This window comes from Glandiceps talaboti, chromosome 20 (genome assembly GCF_964340395.1).
Source record: "Glandiceps talaboti chromosome 20, keGlaTala1.1, whole genome shotgun sequence".
NCBI lineage: Eukaryota > Metazoa > Hemichordata > Enteropneusta > Spengelidae > Glandiceps > Glandiceps talaboti.
Window position 1 is genome coordinate 6,463,523 of NC_135568.1, and position 20,732 is coordinate 6,484,254.

At 35.4% G+C, this 20,732-nt stretch overlaps 1 protein-coding gene across 1 annotated transcript; it reads left to right on the forward strand.

The window, feature by feature from the left end:
- The first annotated feature begins 16,647 nt into the window (after positions 1-16,647).
- LOC144451014 (E3 ubiquitin-protein ligase TRIM45-like) lies at positions 16,648-18,864 on the forward strand. The gene has a single exon (XM_078141773.1). It carries the CDS (start codon positions 16,648-16,650, stop codon positions 18,862-18,864), a length of 2,217 nt encoding a protein of 738 aa, XP_077997899.1.
- The last annotated feature ends 1,868 nt before the right edge of the window (positions 18,865-20,732 follow it).

Genomic DNA, 20,732 nt, shown 5'->3' on the forward strand with positions numbered 1-20,732 from the left:
ACAAGTGTAATCACTCTGTCAGTAGGGTCTTATGGTTTTCACTGGATATATCACATTACAAATGGAAAACTGCCATGGGAAAACACTAAACAGCAGATGTGATCATAAAATTACAGTAATGTTCTAAGTACTGTATACAACAGCTCACTGACAGAATAAACATGTACATGCATGTCAAAAATATGAACAAAACAATAAGTTGAAATGACTGTCCTTGATCCAAAATATTTTGTTAAAAGTTGAATTTGTGGGTGTAAACCTTTCCACTGCACTTAATGGACTATAATTAGTAATTTACTATGGAGTAAAACAATATGCTAAAAACAGTATCTTGAAAGTGGCCATTACTTCTTCTTCATCTCTGGTCTTACTATAGTACCATTTACATGTATTCATTTGTTTTTAAAGAAATTCAGAAAAAGACTGTCACTTAAGTTTAATACAATGTACACTGTGCCCTTTTTGCAAAATAATTGTTTTTCCTTTTCATTTGAATTTCTAAAGAAATTAGCTGGTTTTATCTCCTAGGAGGTACATGTATGACCAACTAACGATGCATCTGGATGGTGTAATAAACAGGCTAGAAAAGTTCAAATTCACCCCAAAAGAATAATCTTGTATTTTGGAATTGGGAAAAAGTTATTTCTGGTAAAAAAATGGCTAAAAGTTCAGCATTTGATCAGTTGACCAGTGAATACTATGACAGACAAATTTGTAGACTGTAACTTCTAAGATACATGTATATTGTGTTGTTCAGGTGATGGGCTTCGGTGAGTAATAATTGATGGCTTGCCATGAATGCTGTATCTTACAGACTAAGACTAAGAAATTTTGTGGTGTGAAAATTTATAATATGTTTTGGGGTAACAACTTGAAGTAATATGTCATTACGGTTGCTGTCAGGGTTCGAAATTAACAGTAGTTCCATGCCCACAGACTACCAATTCTGGTCATGGGACTACCATAATTCGCTGATGATAGCCCACTCAGGCTACCGCTGATTATGTGATAAAGATGGAAGAATCATGGACATGAAAGTATTTTAATAATACAAATATTCCAATTTAAGAAATCTGTTTTCAGTTCAGGAATATCGGACTACAGGTCATAATCCTTGGGTTACCAATTTCTGAAACTGGTACTGGTAGCCCACTAGGACTACCACAGAAACAAGTTAATTTCAGCCCTGGATGTAATGGTACCACCCACCACTACACTAATGGCATCAATTAAACCTAATTATTGTATTACACAAGTCTAAATTGTTACATTCAAACTTCTTTTTATTCTTCCAATGCAGATTAGCGACTACAGAGGACAATGCTGGTTGTTTTGCAATAGTACTACATTTCCACATAACTTGAATACTTAACTCAAGTCAACATTGATTGCCATTGATAAGAGAGGCACAACATTGACTGGTTTGCCACAGTCCTTTTTTTATCCACACAACTTGTATGTGCAACACTGAGACAATTCAAAGAGTATCCACACTCAATATCTGAATAAACAACTCTACAACATTTCAATTCACACAACACCCGTATACTCCAATGACCAATGGTCAGAGGAAATAACACAGGTCGAGTGGCTATAATGCCGTGTTCATCCAGTTACTAGTACATTTAGAAAACATAATTCAAATCATATTGATTGCCGATAATTTCGTCTAGCAAGCACAGTAGACAGCTGTAATTTGAAGGCATATATTTCAGTGCTGAGTAAAGATTTGATTTTTCATACATTTGTATATTTACAATATTTGGTCCAAAAGCTAATGTTCGTAAAAAGTATCCTAATAAGGATTTTATCTAGTATGATCTCAAACCACCACTGTTTGGTGGTCTAAGCTACCTGTATGAGTATTACTAGTCTAGTTCCTGTACGACGCATTAGAATTACTGTGATCATCTCCAATCACATACAGGGAAAGTCATTATTCTAGCACAGAAATGTGATGACGTTATTGTGTCCCCACATGATTTTAGTTTCAGACTGGAGAGGTGAGTTCGGTTAATGAGCAATATAGTCTAAAGGAAGTAAGCAATTGCAACTGCCTGTCAATTTGTGAAAGATTACATTGACATGAGTTGTTTACCTTTCACCCAGGGGGTAGCACAGATTTTTGTGCTAGAATAACGATCTTCCCTATACATGAGTGGAGATGATCGTATTGTAACACGTCATATAGGACCTAGACTAAAGTAATACAGGCAAGTCTACCTAGAGGACAAATAATCACAGCTAGACAGTGTTGCTTTAAAGTACTAAGTGGTTTACAACATACAAAGAACTTGTGATTTATAACACACATGAAAGACGTGTCTGTGATGTCAATAAAAGAGGATACCCAGTCGGACATTAAATTAATCACCAACATTTCATTTTTATATCAGATTTTACAATATGTAATGACTTTCACAGCCATAGTATGACATCACTTCATCACTTTAGTTTATCCTTATGACTCTTTATCTTACATCAAAATATTTTCAAAAAAGATATCAAAATTTTGTTCTTTTTGAAACATTTTTGTAAGGGTACGATACCATCAATAACGAAATAATGTGCTGCACAACCGTTATGACAAAAAGGAATTTGTACATGGATGTTCTAATTTCATTTTATGTTTAATGACAAAATCATGACATTTTTATGATGTCGAATCACCAGTTTTATCGGACTATAAAAATCTTGAACATTATAAGCTTACACAAAATGGGTGAAACTTAATCCTGATAATGGTTTATATATTTGAAATGTTCATCCAGACAGGACCCTGTCTCATTATTTACAACATTTATAGCTGGGTCATGGCCATATTTTTCTGGTCAATTTTGAAACAATCCATTACACATTCGGTGACAAATCTCCTATCAAAGAGAATTTTGCAGATACTTTAACAACCCTACACAGATAAAGTCTTGGAAGGCAGTTTGGTTTTTCTGTAACATTCTTTATTTGGAATCTGAACACTTCTGTGTGCTGAAATCAAGTGTGCCTTCTATGTAAACAACAGACAATTTTTGCTGTGTGTCAAAATGTTGAAAATAATTAATAAGTTCTGTTGTGAGTCATTGGAATTTGGCACTGTGTGTCAGTGGTACATCATATCATTCTCGCAAACCAGAGCTATTATTTCTTTGAAATAAAAGTAGGGACCGGCTCATTAAGAATGGTACCGTAAACCAGTCGTGGTTTGCGACATTGCATCATATGGGCTTACAGGTTACACTGGTTCAAATGTCCATATTTTAAACTTTCATTTTTTGCAACTTTCCGTCTACGTTTGAATGCCAACGTGGTCTCTAAGATAGATCTGAAAGATTTGATGAAGGATAGCACTCTGTCTAGGTTGAGTACAATACTGGTTCCCAGCTACTACTACTGACTGTCATTTTAGTAAAGATCACTGTGTCACATATATTTGTTTTCAAATAGAGTACTTGTAAATAACGTTATCACGACATTGTGTATTCTTACTCCATTAACTTCCACATCAAGATTTCAAATTTTCCATCATTATGATAACCACATCAATATGCATGGTGTACTGTGGTGTGTGTGTGTGTGTGTGTGTGTGTGTGTGTGTGTGTGTGCATGTGCGTGCGTATGTGTGTACGCGTGTGTGTGCGTGTGTGTACGCGTGTGTGTGCGTGTGTGTACGTATGTGTGTCTGTATCTGTGTGTGTGTCTCTCTCTCTCTCTGTGTGTGTGTGTGTGTGTGCGTGTGTGTGTGTGTGTGTGTGTGTGTGTGTGTGTGTGTCCATGCATGATTTATTGTGTATGTTAAGTAACTATGTTTTCCATACGTATACTTGTGTATCTATAGCCCAGAGATTTGTTTTGTCTTACTATCACAAGAAGCTCTCTACATCATTTGTGTAGAGAGCTTCTTGAGATAGTAACACGAAGAAAAATCTCTGGGCTAGTGTGTCTATGTTTGAGAAGAACTTCTTGAGATCACAGTACCACCAAGACAAATGTCTGACCATGTTTGAAAAGGGGTTTGTTTTCATAATTTATAGTTCTTGACTATAAACACTGGGTTGTATAACTCAACCCATCTCATTAAGACTCCCCACAAACTGAGGACAAAGGTTAAAGGTCACATAGTTTAACATCCTTGACATTCTGCAACCTAACAACAACATACTATCAATTATTCTACCATGTGCCAGTAATACTTCCAATCTACGGAACATTCCTGAAAATTATTCACTCCCTTAACTGAGAAAATACTGTTGCCATTACTGTCCAATAGACATATTGGATCTCACACACTGAATTTGTAGAATAAACAATGATTACACTGGTCAGGAAAATCTGGATAGCACTAAAAAACGACTGATGATCACTGGCACATTTTAGCATTTCGGTCCTCTTTATGTTTTGAGCAACAAAGGCCATTAGCCGAGTCGATAGATAGATGGATGAAATACATCACTTATCTCTCAAATCATTAATCATACTAGATCTTTATCTACCTCATCAGTCATCTATCTATCCATCACATCAAAGATGTCCTCTACTGACCTATAATTCACCCATTCATAAAACTGTCCGGATATAACTCCGACTATGACAAATTAAAAAATAAAGATCTTTGGGAGTTAAATTTCAACTCTATATACTGTGTGACCCTTGGGTGACCCTTTTTATCATTAAGTTTCTCATCGTAATACTTTTAAATGATGGATCAGTCGGTCTGTTAAATCAAAAGTGTATGGTCTTTTCTTCCTCTGTTGTACAACTATGTATTGTACCTTATGTGCACACATACTTTGACGTTGAGTTTGTGTTATGGATCTGTGTGTGTGTGTGTGTGTGTGTGTGTGTGTGTGTGTGTGTAATTATGTATACATGTGTATATGTATGTGTGTGTATTGTGTATATGAGTGTTTGTGTGTATGTATGCATATATGTGTATAATGTGTGTACGTATGTGTGTACATGTGTATGTACATGACTATGTGAGTGCATGTCTGTGTATGTATGTACTATGTAAGTGTATGTATGTGTAAGTTTGTGTGTGTGTGTGCGTGTGTGTGTGTGTGTGTGTGTGTGTGTGTGTGTGTGTGTGAGTACATGTTAGTGATACTTTCAATTCATAATCATACTTTAACATTCTGAATGACTTAGAAATAGCAATTAAAGTCAGAAGGAACTTAGACCTATTTGTTTTATTAAAGTTCCCAAATTTCAGTGATACACAATCATTTTCTCCTAGATACAAACTCATGATATCGTCATCATACAATCAGTGCTACTCTAATTTTGCTCTTATCAGCCCATAGAGGGCATCATTTTTTTCTATTATTTTCTTGAATCAAAGAAAGATGCAATCAGTCAGGTCTTTAGAAACACACAAATAAAAAGGACCACCCTTGTAATTTGTATCCAGAAGATCAGATTGCAACAACTAACAGCAAATACCTCCGGTAATTTCTCTGTGTCAGATAACCTAACACCCAACCATGTCATGTTATCAATAACACTGTAAATGAAAACCTATTGCGGTAGGTAGGAACACAGGCTGAAATCATAACCTTGTAATGTTTCAGGCCATAATTTTGAATTTGCAGTATTGTACTTATTAACGAATAAATTGAGATTACTTAACTCAATTCATACCTGGTATTATGATGTTATAAACCAGGAAATTTTCACTAAAGACTTACGCGTGTTTTCATTTATTTTACCACAAAACAAAAAAGCAAAAATAACATATCATTTTAAGAGCTGAACCCCTGTAAAATATCCTGGGCAGATTTTACCCGATGCAACGTTTCACATTGCAGAGTTTTGCCTGACAACCACAATATCTACCAATACTTTGAGTGTGAATACACAATGTATATGTTTTGCCTGACAACCACAATATCTACCAATACTTTGAGTGTGAATACACAATGTATATGTACTTCAACACTGTCCAGTTGTCATAAAGGTACACAGACAGTACAACAAACCCAAGAAATAGGCCACTGACAAGCCATCCTACATTCCCTTCGTTTCACTTCATAAAGAACTCTTGGTGATTGTCATGGTGGTGATTTCATTCTATTTTTAGTAGCCGATCGACAACAATGAAAACAACGCTGGTATATTATTCTGCACTACTGCATTGATATTGATTGCGATCCATTCAAAGGACTGTTGATATCATGGTATTATCATGTTGATACCAGAGGTCAAGCTAATTTACAATATCTATCTTGACCTGAGAAAACATACCTCTAACAGGATCAATATTTTCTTACATGTATTTCTATTGCTTGCCACATGTGCTATACGTATAGCACGACAATCCTGTTTAGTTCTGGGTTATCAACATAGTAGGTGTGTGTGCTAACACGTACACATACATTGTACATACAACACAGCTCCTAAGCAGTCTGTAATCTGTGCTATCTCTTCTGTCCGATTGTGCCCATCAAAGAAGCATATTAATCGAGCATCCACACTGATATGACTGGGGTAGGGTCACTTAGAATACATGCTGTTGTACTCTAGTGGACTACAGTATATAGCCTGGAATAAAACCCCATGTTGTCCTGTTCTGCATACAGTATATAGGCCTGGAATCCATGCTGTCCTATTCTACAGTATAGCCTAGCTGGAATCCATACTGTCCTGTTCTACAGTATAGCAGCTGGAATCCATACTGTCCTGTTCTACAGTATACTATAGCCTGGAATCCATACTGTCCTGTTCTACAGTATAGCCTGGAATCCATACTGTCCTGTTCTACAGTATAGTCTGGAATCCATACTGTCCTGTTCTACAGTATAGCCTGGAATCCATACTGTCCTGTTCTACAGTATAGCCTGGAATCCATACTGTCCTGTTCTACAGTATAGCCTGGAATCCATACTGTCCTGTTCTACAGTATAGCCTGGAATCCATACTGTCCTGTTCTACAGTATAGCCTGGAATCCATACTGTCCTGTTCTACAGTATAGCCTGGAATCCATGCTGTCCTATTCTACAGTATAGCCTGGAATCCATACTGTCCTGTTGCAAAGTATAGCCTGGAATCCATGCTGTCCTGTTCTACAGTATAGCCTAGCTGGAATCCATGCTGTCCTGTTCTACAGTATAGCCCGGAATCCATACTGTCCTGTTCTACAGTATAGCCATGGAATCCATGCTGTCCTGTTCTACAGTATAGCCTGGAATCCATACTGTCCTGTTCTACAGTATAGCAGCTGGAATCCATGCTGTCCTGTTCTACGGTATAGCGTGGAATCCGGATGCTGTCCTGTCCTACAGTATAGCCTGGAATCCATACTGTCCTGTTCTACAGTATAGCCTGGAATCCATGCTGTCCTGTTCTACAGTATAGCCTGGAATCCATACTGTTCTGTTCTACAGTATAGCCATGGAATCCATGCTGTCCTGTTCTACAGTATAGACTGGAATTTAATATTCCATACTGTCCTGATTTATAGTTACCCTAGAATCAATGTTATTCGGTCAACAGTCTGAAATCTGTGCCATCCCTGGGCTGCAGCCCTATGTGTTGGCTGATAGATCTAAGCAGACTCCCTGGGCTGCAGCCTAAGTGTTGGCTGATGATAGAACTAAACTGACATGATGGTACATGTATATCTTATAGACTACATATTCTACTTTTGCTTCAGAAGTCTGATGGTTTTATAACAATAGTGCTACAGGATAGACTGGATTCTAGATGCCGTCATGAGAAATAGCAAGGAACTTTCAATACACAGTATATACATGTTACAATTTGTACCTGGCAACAATACCATTCATCTACCAAAAAGATATCTCCACCTGAATTGATTTGAAACACATTTCAAATAAATTAATTCCGTTATATCAGTTTAAAACCAGATTCGATCTTCATGAAAATACTAACAAATGGATTTGAATCAATTCACTTTTGCTTATGCATCGGTTTTGAACGACTGCAACTAAACCTACTAAAACCAGTTTTAGTGCATGTATCTTTTCATAAATGGTGGTTCAACTGTTCATTTTGTTAGTTCGTCCCTAGAGAAGGAAATGATACAAAATGGAGTTAAATGGCCATTCATAGTGAAAGGTATGGCTACTACAGATAGCAGTGGGAATTAGCTCTCTGAACAATAATTCATAGAAATACTGGCTTTTTTTTGTTGTTTCATTTTTTGTTGTAGTTGGTGTTGTGTAACATTTTGCAATTCCTCAGGGAATTGTAATGGGTCAAATCAAAAATATCAGATGTCGTAACTATTATAAAGAAAAGCCATTATCTGTTATCTATACTCCCCAGTATGCATAATTTATTTTGAATATGTCACCATTATCCATGGACCTGTATTAGCATTGTACATAACAATCTGTTATGAGCAATAACAAAGTTTTAGCGATTAAAAAAGTATTCGATAAAATACGAAGATAAACAAATGTATGTAGTTGTTTGTGAATATTTTAGTAAAATTTTGGAAGGTAACCTATAAAAGCTTGAGAAATTCAGACTTTACCTACTTACTGCCCTTAACAAAAGTAATGTGTATCATTTGAAGGAGAATGCCCCGAGGGATTATCATTTTTTAATGATCTGTCTGCTGCAAAATCGCAGAGGTCAGGTCACCAAGGGGTCAAGTCTGCTTATGTGTTCTTTTGTGTATCTCTGTATAAACTAAATATTCAAATAAAGACAAATGATGTGTATAATTTCACAAATGTACGTACGTTATTACAGTAAACTTATGAGATCGTATCAAGTGCCCTGAAATACAATTTTTCACCTATATTTATGTTAACTGAATCAGATATCTCGCTGAATCCACATTTAGCTATATCTGTGTAAGCCAATAAGTGCCATCGTAAGTTTTAGTCGAACGCTAAAAAATGCAATTTTTTTCAGATTTATCGATGAAAGTCAAAGAATCATAACTTTTTATCAATCCTAAACCACATTTTTGTACAGATTTTGACAAAATCATTTAAAATATAGCTATATGTAAAGCAGCCATATTGATTCAAATTTCTAGATAGAATTCTTAGTACCTGAAATAGAATATTACTGCCCAGGTGCATCATAAATGTAACAAACAGTCAATTTTTTGGTCGACGCCATCGATTTAGTTTGTATAATTTCACAAAAGTAATCAAACAGTAACATTATGAAATAAAATTATAAATATTATCATAAAATATCAAATGCCTTTCAGTAAGAATAAAATATCATTTCAAGTTGAATTCCAAACAGACATTTTTCAGATTTTAAAAATTGGTACCAATGCAAAATGTAAAGGCAACCATGGCAACCAGAATTCTGTACGAAATTTGTATGAAAGCTAGATATTAGTTTTAAAAGTGTGAGCTATTTTTGGACTATATGTATCACAAGTATTAAAAGGTTTGGCGGTGAAATCCCAAACTAATTTCATTTTTGATCACTATGGTTGGGTTGCTATGGAGAAATTACAATGTTCTTTACAAAGACAGTGACCTAAGTTCCACTCCGAGTGAACTTTTACAGAATACGGAAAATGGAAAGGATTTAGTATTACAATAAGCATATGAGTACTTCCATTAACGGTGTCTGGTACTACATGTATTCCAACTTCCGGCAATTTCATGCATGGCTTATTCATGAATTTCAAGAGGCAATAAGGATGAATATGTCACATTATTTTTCATAAAATTGTAGAAAACTTAAGTACAAAGAGAAGTGTTTGACATGTTTCATATATGAGTGTTGTTCACACATAGAGAACTACTGTTTCAAAAATGACAAAATATTTGTATTTTCAAAATAAAAAAAAACCATCAAAATATCATAAATCTGGGCTACAAAAGCATACTTAAATTTAGAAACAGGCCATCCTAATGTGAGATTAATTAACAGTATTTATAAAATATAACACTCACTGTATCAGAGATTACACAAAATCAAAATTCCATTTTGTACACTTTTCCAATTTAAAACTTAATACAATACTGTAGCCCTGTTTTTATTGTGATTGATATGAAAATTTATGATGATTTGTTGAAGATTAGATTATTATTATCAAGATTTATCAAGATTAACTTGAATACCAGCTTAACTCAAAGAACTGTGGAACACCAGTATGTATAATTGAAAACTCTACGATCAGGGAAATAATTTGGGTGGATGCTAAGTGGTTTGACCTCATCTCTGACCTGTGACCTATGACCCCAAATCCTAGTTCAGAATACAATCCTCTCCCTATCAAGAACACAATGATTGTAAAATGAATCACCCTGCCTATTTCTCATGATACAAAATTACTTAGGCAAAAAGGCAAGTTTTAAATATATACTCTGACTTGCATGGATGCATTTTTTGTGAGAAGAAAACATGTTTCTGTAAGACAGAAAAATTACTCTGATTTGCCTAAAATCAAGACACTGAATTTCAGGAAAAGAAGATATTGAGACAAAAGTAAGATTCCATGCAATTAATTTTACTCCGTAGTGTTCAGTTCTCAAAAATTTTCAGATATATTATTTTTTACATCAAAATCAAAATTCTTAAAATTTCAAAAATTAAGTGTTTTGAATATTGAAACAGAATGGTGTTTCTTGAGATGCAAAATCCTCCAGCACACCAAGTACTCACCATGTAAAATTCCTTGGAAAAAAATTTCACGTACTGTAACATTTGGCATTTCCACTCATCATTTTTGACAAAACAGGGAGAAAGAAACCCCATATGTATGTATCTATATCAAAATTATACCAGACAACATGAAAAATTTATGATTTTTGAGAAATGAATAATTAATTTTACACATTTTCAACACTGTCGGGCGTTGAAGCGGTTGAAACCATACACTGTAAATGCTACACATGTGACACATCACTGCTAATAACAAGTGAATGGCACACATACACAGGTGTGTACAACATCCTCTTGTATGAGTAATCCATTGAATTTTTTATTGTAACCTTTCACACACACACATAGACATGCTAAACTAGAACTAATATCTAGTAATGCCCAACACTTTCCTTTCTCTGTCTGTGATGTTATGGAAAATGACAGCTGGTCTTTTCATCATTATACTTTGCTTTGTATGAAGAACAGCTCTTTGACACCTGGATAAGCATACACCATATACTTTCGTGTACGATCTATGAAATAACGCTACTTTTCTACGAACATTGGGTGTTGAGAGCAAACAAAATCAATATATGACTAGTTCAGGAACAAGGTGATAAAAGTTCATTTTTTCTGTCTGCTTCCCATGACCTAGCTGCAATAATTGTACTTTCCATTTCAGTTTTGGGTTTATTTTTTCTATTTTTGTGCTTTTTTTTTGTTCAGATTTTTAACTAAAAATGAATGCTACAATTCCTGTAGCGTTAACGCAAATAGACGGATGTAAAGCAGATCTGAAATGCAAAGTTAGGTGGATTTTTCTGCTAAATTACACCTTACCTGTCAAAAAAATCAGACATTTCGCACCTTCGATATTAGTAACAAAGCCTCCACGACCCAAAAAGTGTTCAGAGGTATCCCAATCCCACCAAAATCGGCAAAAGTATCATTTTAAAATGAGTAGTATTCTCACATCTTGCTCATGTTTTCAGCATGATCACGTCTATTTGAGTTTGCCCAGCAGGAATTGTAGTGTTTGATGGCAGAATTAAAAAAAACTCAAAAACAGAAGGAAAAGAAACTCAATCCAAACAAACTCTACAATTATTGCAGCTATCCATGACCAACCTGAGTAACAACTCCTTTCTTTTCACTCCAACATAAAATTATTTAAAATGTGCGAATAAATGAAAATGGCTGATTTTGGTGACTATTAATTTTTTAGTGTCTGCTGGCCCATGAAGACTGACCAACCTTAATTTTTGCTCAAAAATAAACCCAAGGCAAGTGTACATAAATGAAATGTCTGGCTGGTTTGAATGACATTTTAGTTTTCATTATGCTTCTAATGACACACCTGACTAAAAAAGCTCATACTTTTCATTCCACAAATTTTTTTGACGATAAGTAATTTTGCTCTCAAAAAAGATACATATATTTATGTGGTGCATATGGCAAGCTTTTACATGTATATAAACTCCCAAAGTAGATTGCCTGGGGAAAGATTGTCTTTCTTTTCACTGACCGATTTATCTAGCATTTTGACTACCTTACTATTATCAACAACACATCAAAGAAATCTATATTGTCTTTAAGCATTTTTTTTCCAGGAACCACATATAGACTTCACAGAACAGTGATATGACAAACACTGAATCAAATGACTGCAAACAGGCAGTACATACCACTGAGAAATGTCTTATTTTTGAGCCCTCAACAAAAATCTTTAATTTCTCTGTTTCTCTCAAAGTATCTATGCTTTTTCAAGTAACTGCTATTCTAATATCATACTTGCATTTGGGTGCAGAATTCACATTGAGTTGTTTTATGATCTGGCAAAAAAATCAAAGTAAACATAGGTAGACAGACTACTACAGTGTGAAGTCTTTCTCTCTGTTACCTGGTTATAACACCTAGGCAAACAAACTGATGATTCAAGTAGGTCTCTTTTCACCCCTTCCTGCTAAAAACAATCAGCATCTACACAGTAACAATTACATAAGATAACATTTCTCTTCCCCCAAAAAAGTCATGAGTTTTTATGAAAATATCTACTTCTTGTATTTTTAGTTGTATTTTATCCAAAATTGGGTCTCTGCCTTGTAAAACAAACAAGTTATGCTTTGCCAAAGAGAAGTTTGCATACCGTATTTACAGTGTTATCTAACAAGCACAATGGTATTATGCATACAATTGTATCTAGTTTAGAGCTAAACAAAGAATTTCACAATCTAATTGTCACTTCAAAGTGTTATAGTTTCGGTACACAGTTATTCATGCATATATATTTGTTTTAAATATAACTGTACAAAATGATAAAACCGTCTATATTTCACGACTCCCTGTCCTATTTAGTTTCAATAATTATGACAAATCGCCCCAGGAGTTGGGCGGTGTGCGATATTGAACACTATTATCGCCTTTTCCAACTTTTAATGAATTAAAATGGATCAAATGGTATACTTCGCCCAGGTCTAAGTGGTTGATTTATTAGTTTTATTAAAAAATCTGTCGTAAAACGAACGCTTTGACAATGCAGTGGAACATTTTACGAGATTGGGCATTTCGTACAAGAATAAACGGTGTTACTTTTCCCGTGTGGACGGCTGACTCATCCGTGAGCGACCTCGTTTAGGGTTTGCACATAAATGTTGCTGCCTCAAGCACTAAAATGCTACTTTTGTTTGTGTACTGGTAGGAACATTTCATTGAAGGCCTACCTTCGGGATGTTCTTGTTTTGAATTAAAAGATTGTGTGTGTGTTTGTTGAAGATCTCATTGACATTGGCCGTCCACGGAAGCGAAAGATACGCTATCTTTCGGCTACCGCACATCGCGTGTCTTCAGACTTCTGATGATATACTTTCAACAGCTGATAAAACGTAAAGTGTGTGAATACAGCCATCCCACACTTTGTCGTTCAGCTGCGAATTTAACAACTTTGTTAGTTGCCAGCCATAAACATTATACCCTATCCATTTAAACGTACCCGCTGCACAAACAGAAAAATCATGCTGTTTTTGTATACATACCTGCGTCGCTCCAACGTGAGGGGCATGTTTCCCGTTGTGCTTACACACAGAAAACTAATGAATTAACGGTGGAAAGTAAATGATCCTCTTTTTCTAAAATCCAGAATGGTTTCACCATTGCTTGCCTGGCTACGTTTCCCAGTGAAGTAGTGGTACCTCCAGATTTCAGCTGGTAAACTTAGCGACATTCAACGAAAAGAAATAATGCCCCCATCATATCGTTCGCGCCATGTTGAATACCTAATGAGGGACAAACCACTACAATAAACATTCGTAGAATGGGGATGGTTCTGTTGCCGGAAGAAACCACTTCCAGGTGAGGGACAGATAAACAGACGTAAATAACATTCAAGAAAAGTAAAATCAACACACACAAAAAAGGGGCAAAGATTTAAAAACGAAAACAAAAATAACTGTGGCTACTGCAATTCGTTTTCTGCTATGCTTCGACTACCACCAGATGGTAAGCATTCCCTATTCTCTTTTCAACTTCTGAGTTCTATGAAGTTCAATGGTGCAGAAATAATCAACGATACCAACACCAACCAATGTAAAATGTTTTAAGCTTTTGAGTGCAATAACCCTTTAGTGACAGTATATGTACACAAAGTGATGAGATAAAAACTTTTTTTTTTTAAATTTAAAAAAAAACATAGTTTGCTCCATCCATTCAGGGGAAGGTTGTTTGTCATTATTCTGTTGTTGTTGTTTTCTTTTTGCATTGTGGATGTATCCTCTGATTTATATCCAGGTATACATATTTATGTATATATGTTGAATATATGTTGAATACTTAGGTAGAAAAATACATCTTACCTTGGCTAATAAGGGGAAATAAGCCAGACATCGTTTAAGTTATTTGTAGTTTCAAGGTGTCGTAATTCACACATTCAGGATGAAAATAAAATCAGTATGACTACCCCCTCTAGTGTTTCTTCTATGTGTTTGTGATAATTGGTAAAATAAGATAACTATGGAAAGTCGGTGAGTAAAGTTTCCAAAATAAATAAACTGAAGTCAACAAGAAGCTGAAACACAAAATGGAAAGCTGACCACCACCACCACCCCCACCACACACACACACACACACAAACAAACAAACATTCAAACAAACAAACAAACAAACAAACAAACAAACAAATAAACAAACAAAAACTAACCTAAAGGCAAATACAGATGTCCTCAGCACAAACATTCTCAGTGTTGCTATGGCTGTATCTAAGGATGGCCCTTTTTTTCCTTTCTGTTTTTTAATCTTAATATCAACTGTAAAAATAATTTCTGGACTGAGAATATTCTACATATTTTTAAAACAAAAGCATGTGTAAATGAATGTGATGATTCAATTCATAATTATACCTAACATTAGGGCAGACAAGGCCTGTACACCAATAACAGCTAAATTGGACTTACTGTAGGTGTCAGATGTTCAGTTGGAGAAATCATTCTCACCCTGGATATGCCCTTGTCACTGTGGTGTCACTATCTTTCCACCAGTGACTGACATTTATCCAAATCCAGCCATAGAGGGTGTTATTTTATTTGTTTTGAAATAAGAAATATTACATAGGTTAAGTAATGAGAACAGAAAAAGAGCAATGTAAGGCTATCCTTATAAGAACGTACACAGACACATTTATATATTTCATAACACAATGCTTTCAAGTTTATAAATGAAAAATTACATCAATTTGTGTACAATAAGTCAGAATTTCACATTTTCTCTTACAAAATTAATAGCTACAGTTTAGAGCTAGTCTTGATTACCCAGAATCCTTTGACTTTGCTCAAAGTCATAGGCAGAAGTCTGGGTAACAGACTAGTAAGCCAGTCTCAGACATTGAACTCAAAAAGCACTGGTGCAACTTGTTTACATAATACCGATAAGGGCGCCCTACACAAGATCTTCTGAACTTAGAGCCATAGCTATTTGAGTGGAGTAGCTATATACATGGATATATTGACAGCTGAGTGAGATTAAGTTAGGAAATTTTGAGAGGCTCTGGTGAAAAACTTACACAAATATTTCGGTTATTTTTATTTCTACAAAGCATGCAGTACTAAATTAATAAAATTTCATTCTTTTTTGCAAAGTATTCATAAGAATGACTTAGAAATATTTTATTAAAATAATTTGATATTCTGTATATTTCAAACTACTAATATTCGCTGCATTTCTACAAACTCAAAAGTTAACTTGGAAGTAGAAAAAGTTGAAAAGCAAAAAACTATTTGCATTACTTCTTCACACTAAGTTGTTATCGTATCACACATACCGCAAAATCCTGTCATAAAATTCATTAATAGTACACCTGACTTTAAAATTAAAATGAGAAAAAAGTAATTTAATACTCAAATAATTAATTTAATTAAATTCTTTAGAGTGCAGCCAGAATATAATTTCTATCAACACTGCCCTCTAGTGTCAGCTATTCTTTATGCCTTTGTTTTTATGCTCAGGTGCCCATCACTAAAGTTGCATAATACAAGACTAAGAACACACGTTTGATGCTGTTTTTTGTAATTGTAATGTATTTGCATAAAATAATCATTTCCGATAATTAGGCAATTTATGATGCAAACTTTAAATTTCAGATAATTTAGTACATGCATTGATGATGAAGTGAAGGCGTCCTTTATTTTTTTATTTTTTTATAAAGTGTGTTGACGTAGCTTATAATCTTAATGACTAAATATATCCCAACATAATACAAGACAACACAAAACAGTGTGTTATAAAAACCTAAATCACCAGTCACCTGTCCCAGTTGTACATGTAGACATATTAATTTCAAATTCTGCCTGTCATGTATATGTAATTTCATTTACTCTAAGTTTGGCTGCTCTTTGTGAACTATTGACCCTTCATTGATCTCAAAAATATATCTGATAAACTTTGCTACAACAGAATGATGCAGACTGGACTTTATAACTTGTTTACTTTGATGACAAAATAATTAAATACTTTGTTATCTTTGATACATACATTTACTCTACTCCGAAAGGTACACATGCAGTTTGCTTGACCACGCCATGGCTGCAACTGCTAGCACTGTAGTCAACGAAGTTGGGGACGATTTTCTATCCTGTGCTATCTGTTTGGATCAGTTCACTAATCCAAAAATTATACCATGTTTTCATACATTTTGTGAAGACTGTTTACATGCTCTTGTAGAGAGAAACTATGGAGTTCTACTGTGCCCACTTTGTCGAAAAGAATCTCCTTTGCCAATGGGTGGAGTTGCAAAACTCCAACGAAATTTCTACATGGACCGTCTTCTTGAGGACATCACAACAGGACCAACCAGTACTTCTACAACTGGAGGTAAGCCAAGTGTATGTGAGTTGTGTGAAGATAAAGTCATCAAGCATGTCTGTATAGAGTGTCAACAGTACTGCTGTGATACCTGTGCTAGAAGTCATAAAAAGAGCAAAGCTTCTAGCTCCCATAGAGTGTTAACAACAGATGAATACAGACAGATGAAGTCTACCAATCCCTTGGCTGTACAACCAGTGTCCTACTGTAAAGTTCACCCTACAAGTCAGATCAAATTCTACTGTGACACCTGCCAAACACCAGTCTGTTCAGATTGCACAGTTGTTAAACATCCCACTGCCACCCATGCACTCAGAGATCTACATGATTTGACTTCTGAGTACACAGACCAACTTTCAGAAATGATGAAGAAGCTGAAAATAAAAGCAAAGGAAGCTGAGAACAACAAAAATGCTGCTGAAGAATTGCTCAAAAAATTAAAGACGGGGTTTGCATGGCAACTGAGAGGAGGACAAAGGTTACAATCAGAAGACCAAACTAAACACCTAGAATGTCAACGAGAAGATTTTGAGTTTACATATGGTAACATAGTCAGTATGTGTAGTTATGTTGAAAACCTGATACAAAGTGGAAAAGTTGGTCACCATCTCTCTACCAGACAAGAAACAGTTCATCGTATCCAAGACCTAATCACCATGGCAACACAATCTCCACAGCAACCTGAAAGGATGAGACCCAAACCAAGCCAAGGTTCATGTGAAGTGCTCAGAGAAGACACAAAGACTGTCTGGTCTTCTAAATGTAGTGTAGAAAATGTTCCTAAGATATTGGTAGTGGGTATGACTGCTAACATTGGTATTATCACCAGAGATTCTGCTGAGAAGCAAATCAACATCCATGAGAAAGTGAAAGCCGTTCTAAGAAAACCTGACCAGACCCTAGAAGAAGTGAACATAGAAAATACAGGGGATGGTAGACAGTATATGAAAGTACATGTTGCAATGGAAGGGGATTACCATATCACTTTCACAATAGGAGATCAGCAGTTACCAGGATCACCATTTGAGATTCATGTCATGAAAGCAGTGGTGAAGACAATAGGCAAGAATGGAAGTAGGGTCACAGACTGGAACCGCCCTTCTGGTCTTGTAATCAACAAAGATGGATGCATTGTCACAGCTGATGGAGGTAACTATAGAATAAAGGTAACAGATATCCATGGTAATAACATCCTCACATTTGAAGACGTTGGTTCAACCAAATTCACACCACATGACATTGCAATATCTGTCAACAATGACTACTTCATGACTGATTATCACAATCATCAGGTTGTTGTGAGTAAAAGTGATGGAAATGTCCTCAGGTGCTTTGGATCAACTCAACTGATAAATCCCATTGGCATTGCTATCAGTCCTGTTGATGGTTCTGTATATGTTAGTGACTGGGATGGAGAGGTTGGTGAAGAAACAAACAAAGATGGTCACTGTATTAGGAAGTATACACAGAATGGTCGCTACATCAAATCCTTTGGTAAATATGGTACAGCCAATGGACAGTTCAAAGGAGTTTTACTCCTTACAATTAACAGCCAAGGAATTGTCTTTGTTGTAGACATGGGGAACAGCCACATCCAGGTGTTTACAGCAGATGGTGACTTCATGTATGTGATTGGAGAAGGTCTTTTAAAACATCCCAAAGGGCTGGTCTTGGAAAATGACAGATACATCTATGTTACTACTAACGATGATGGAGTATGGAAGTTTGACACTGATGGTCAGTTCATATACGCCATATCAAATGATGTCTTTGGACTGGACACACCTACCGGTATAGCTGTTACCAATGACTCACCAAGGAGAATCGTTGTTTCTGATACTGGAAATCACTGTCTGAAAATGTTGACAGTGGAATGTGTAACCAACAACACAGACACTGAAACACTGTATATGGATTGGTGGCATTGGATCTAACTTTTCTACATGTGGAGAAACGCAAAGGATTGAGAGCTTGCCAGCTCACTCAAAACCACCAGTAGAAACAAACTGAACTCCATGTACAGTTGTGAACTAGTCTTAGACATATATAACATATCCAAGAGATTCTATAATGGTTTACTACAACTATAGAGACAACTCTTGCCAGTCTGCATTTTAACAACCTGTGATGATGTCATCAGGTTTATTCAGATTATCACATCTTGATTTTTGTTACTACAAAAATTGATACCAGTATATGATTTACAGGAATCAAAGCATGTCATGACTATAAGGGTCACGAGACGAGTAGTAACAAAACTCTTTATATAGTCACAAGTATTTTTCAACTGAATGAAGAAAAATATTGGAGAATAATATAAGTATACCTACTCAAACATAATTTATGAAAAAGGAGAAAAATAAATTTGATTTGTAAGGTTTTGACTCATATTTCAAGAACTGCAAAACCTGTCATATAGGTTGTCATGACGTAGAACAATCACGGTATATAATCCATATTTTCTGTTCAAAGAGAATAACTTGGCTTGTGCATGAACTGTTAAATACTACATTCCGATTCAGTTGAATTATCTGCAAAGAGGCTGGATTTGATATTGAACATTGTCTGCTATTAAACAGACCTATCATATAAAGTAGTATGGTGACATTTTCTAAGTTGGTAACTATTAATCACTGACAGGGATTCAGACTTTTGATGTTGGTCAAACTTACGCCATCTTTTCTCAGACAATACTGCTCATATTATAAACCTTTAATATTTTGAAAGAAGTGTCAGAAGAGGACATAGCACAAAAGGAGGAAAAGTAACTATTAAAAACACATCACAGTACATGAAGAAGTCAAGTAAACGTAGGTAGGAAGCTAAAATACTATGATCATGGCCCTCACTGTACTTCAGGCGCTTCTGAACAGCACCCCTAGTGGCCAAACTATACAATCTTTTGTTTTCTGAGAACTAGACTGTAAGATATATTGATACCCAGGTGAAATCGTATTCACAAATGAGTTATTAACTGAATAACAAACATGTACCAAAAGAACAATCAAGAGAGAATGTAAGGTTTATTTGACAATCATCAAAATTATCTTATTAATAATAACCACCATAAATTGGTTAACTTCCTATTATGAACAATATTTGTAAATCTCAGTGTACCAAAGTATGAACATATTAAAATTCACAACATACAGGAACAAGAAAATGATGAAATTTTATTTGATATATAGTTTGGTTTGGTTTGGTAAAATGTCATGTTATTGTTCTGTACTACAATACACATATACTATGTATACATTGCACCATTGCAAGCCTAGTACTATCAGTAGTCAATACTATTTCACCAAGTAGTACTACATGTAGTATCTTAAAGATTATTGCAGTGTATGATGGGGCAAACCTACCTGTAGACTTCAAGGACTATCACTACTACACTATTTCACTATAGTATTAAAGTGACATTTTGATTTTTTGAATTTTCACTGTCAGTTAGGATAGCGGAATAATGTAGTAATGATAGTCCTTGAGTCTACAGGAAGGCGATGATGGGGTTATTTTGTTCTGGTCTTTTTATTGCGTTCATTAAACTCTGTTTTGCTTGGTTTTAGTCTGTTAGTCTTTTTTTTTGTCTTGGATTGCCGTACTTTGTTAGGGTTTGACTTTTATGATAGCCAATACTTTGATACCATCCCATACCCACTATCCCCAAAGAGAAATACAGACGGAGAGAGAGAGGGGGGGCTTGCATGTATTACACCATCTCCCCCAGTCTTAAAGGTATATTAGCTGCAATGGGGACTATTTTTGGGGGGTACTTTCTTTCATACATTACTTAGTTCTGACT

Coding starts and splice junctions, on each gene's coding strand:
- LOC144451014 (XM_078141773.1), top strand. CDS start 16,648: ATGGCTGCAACTGCTAGCACTGTAGTCAACGAAGTTGGGGACGATTTT.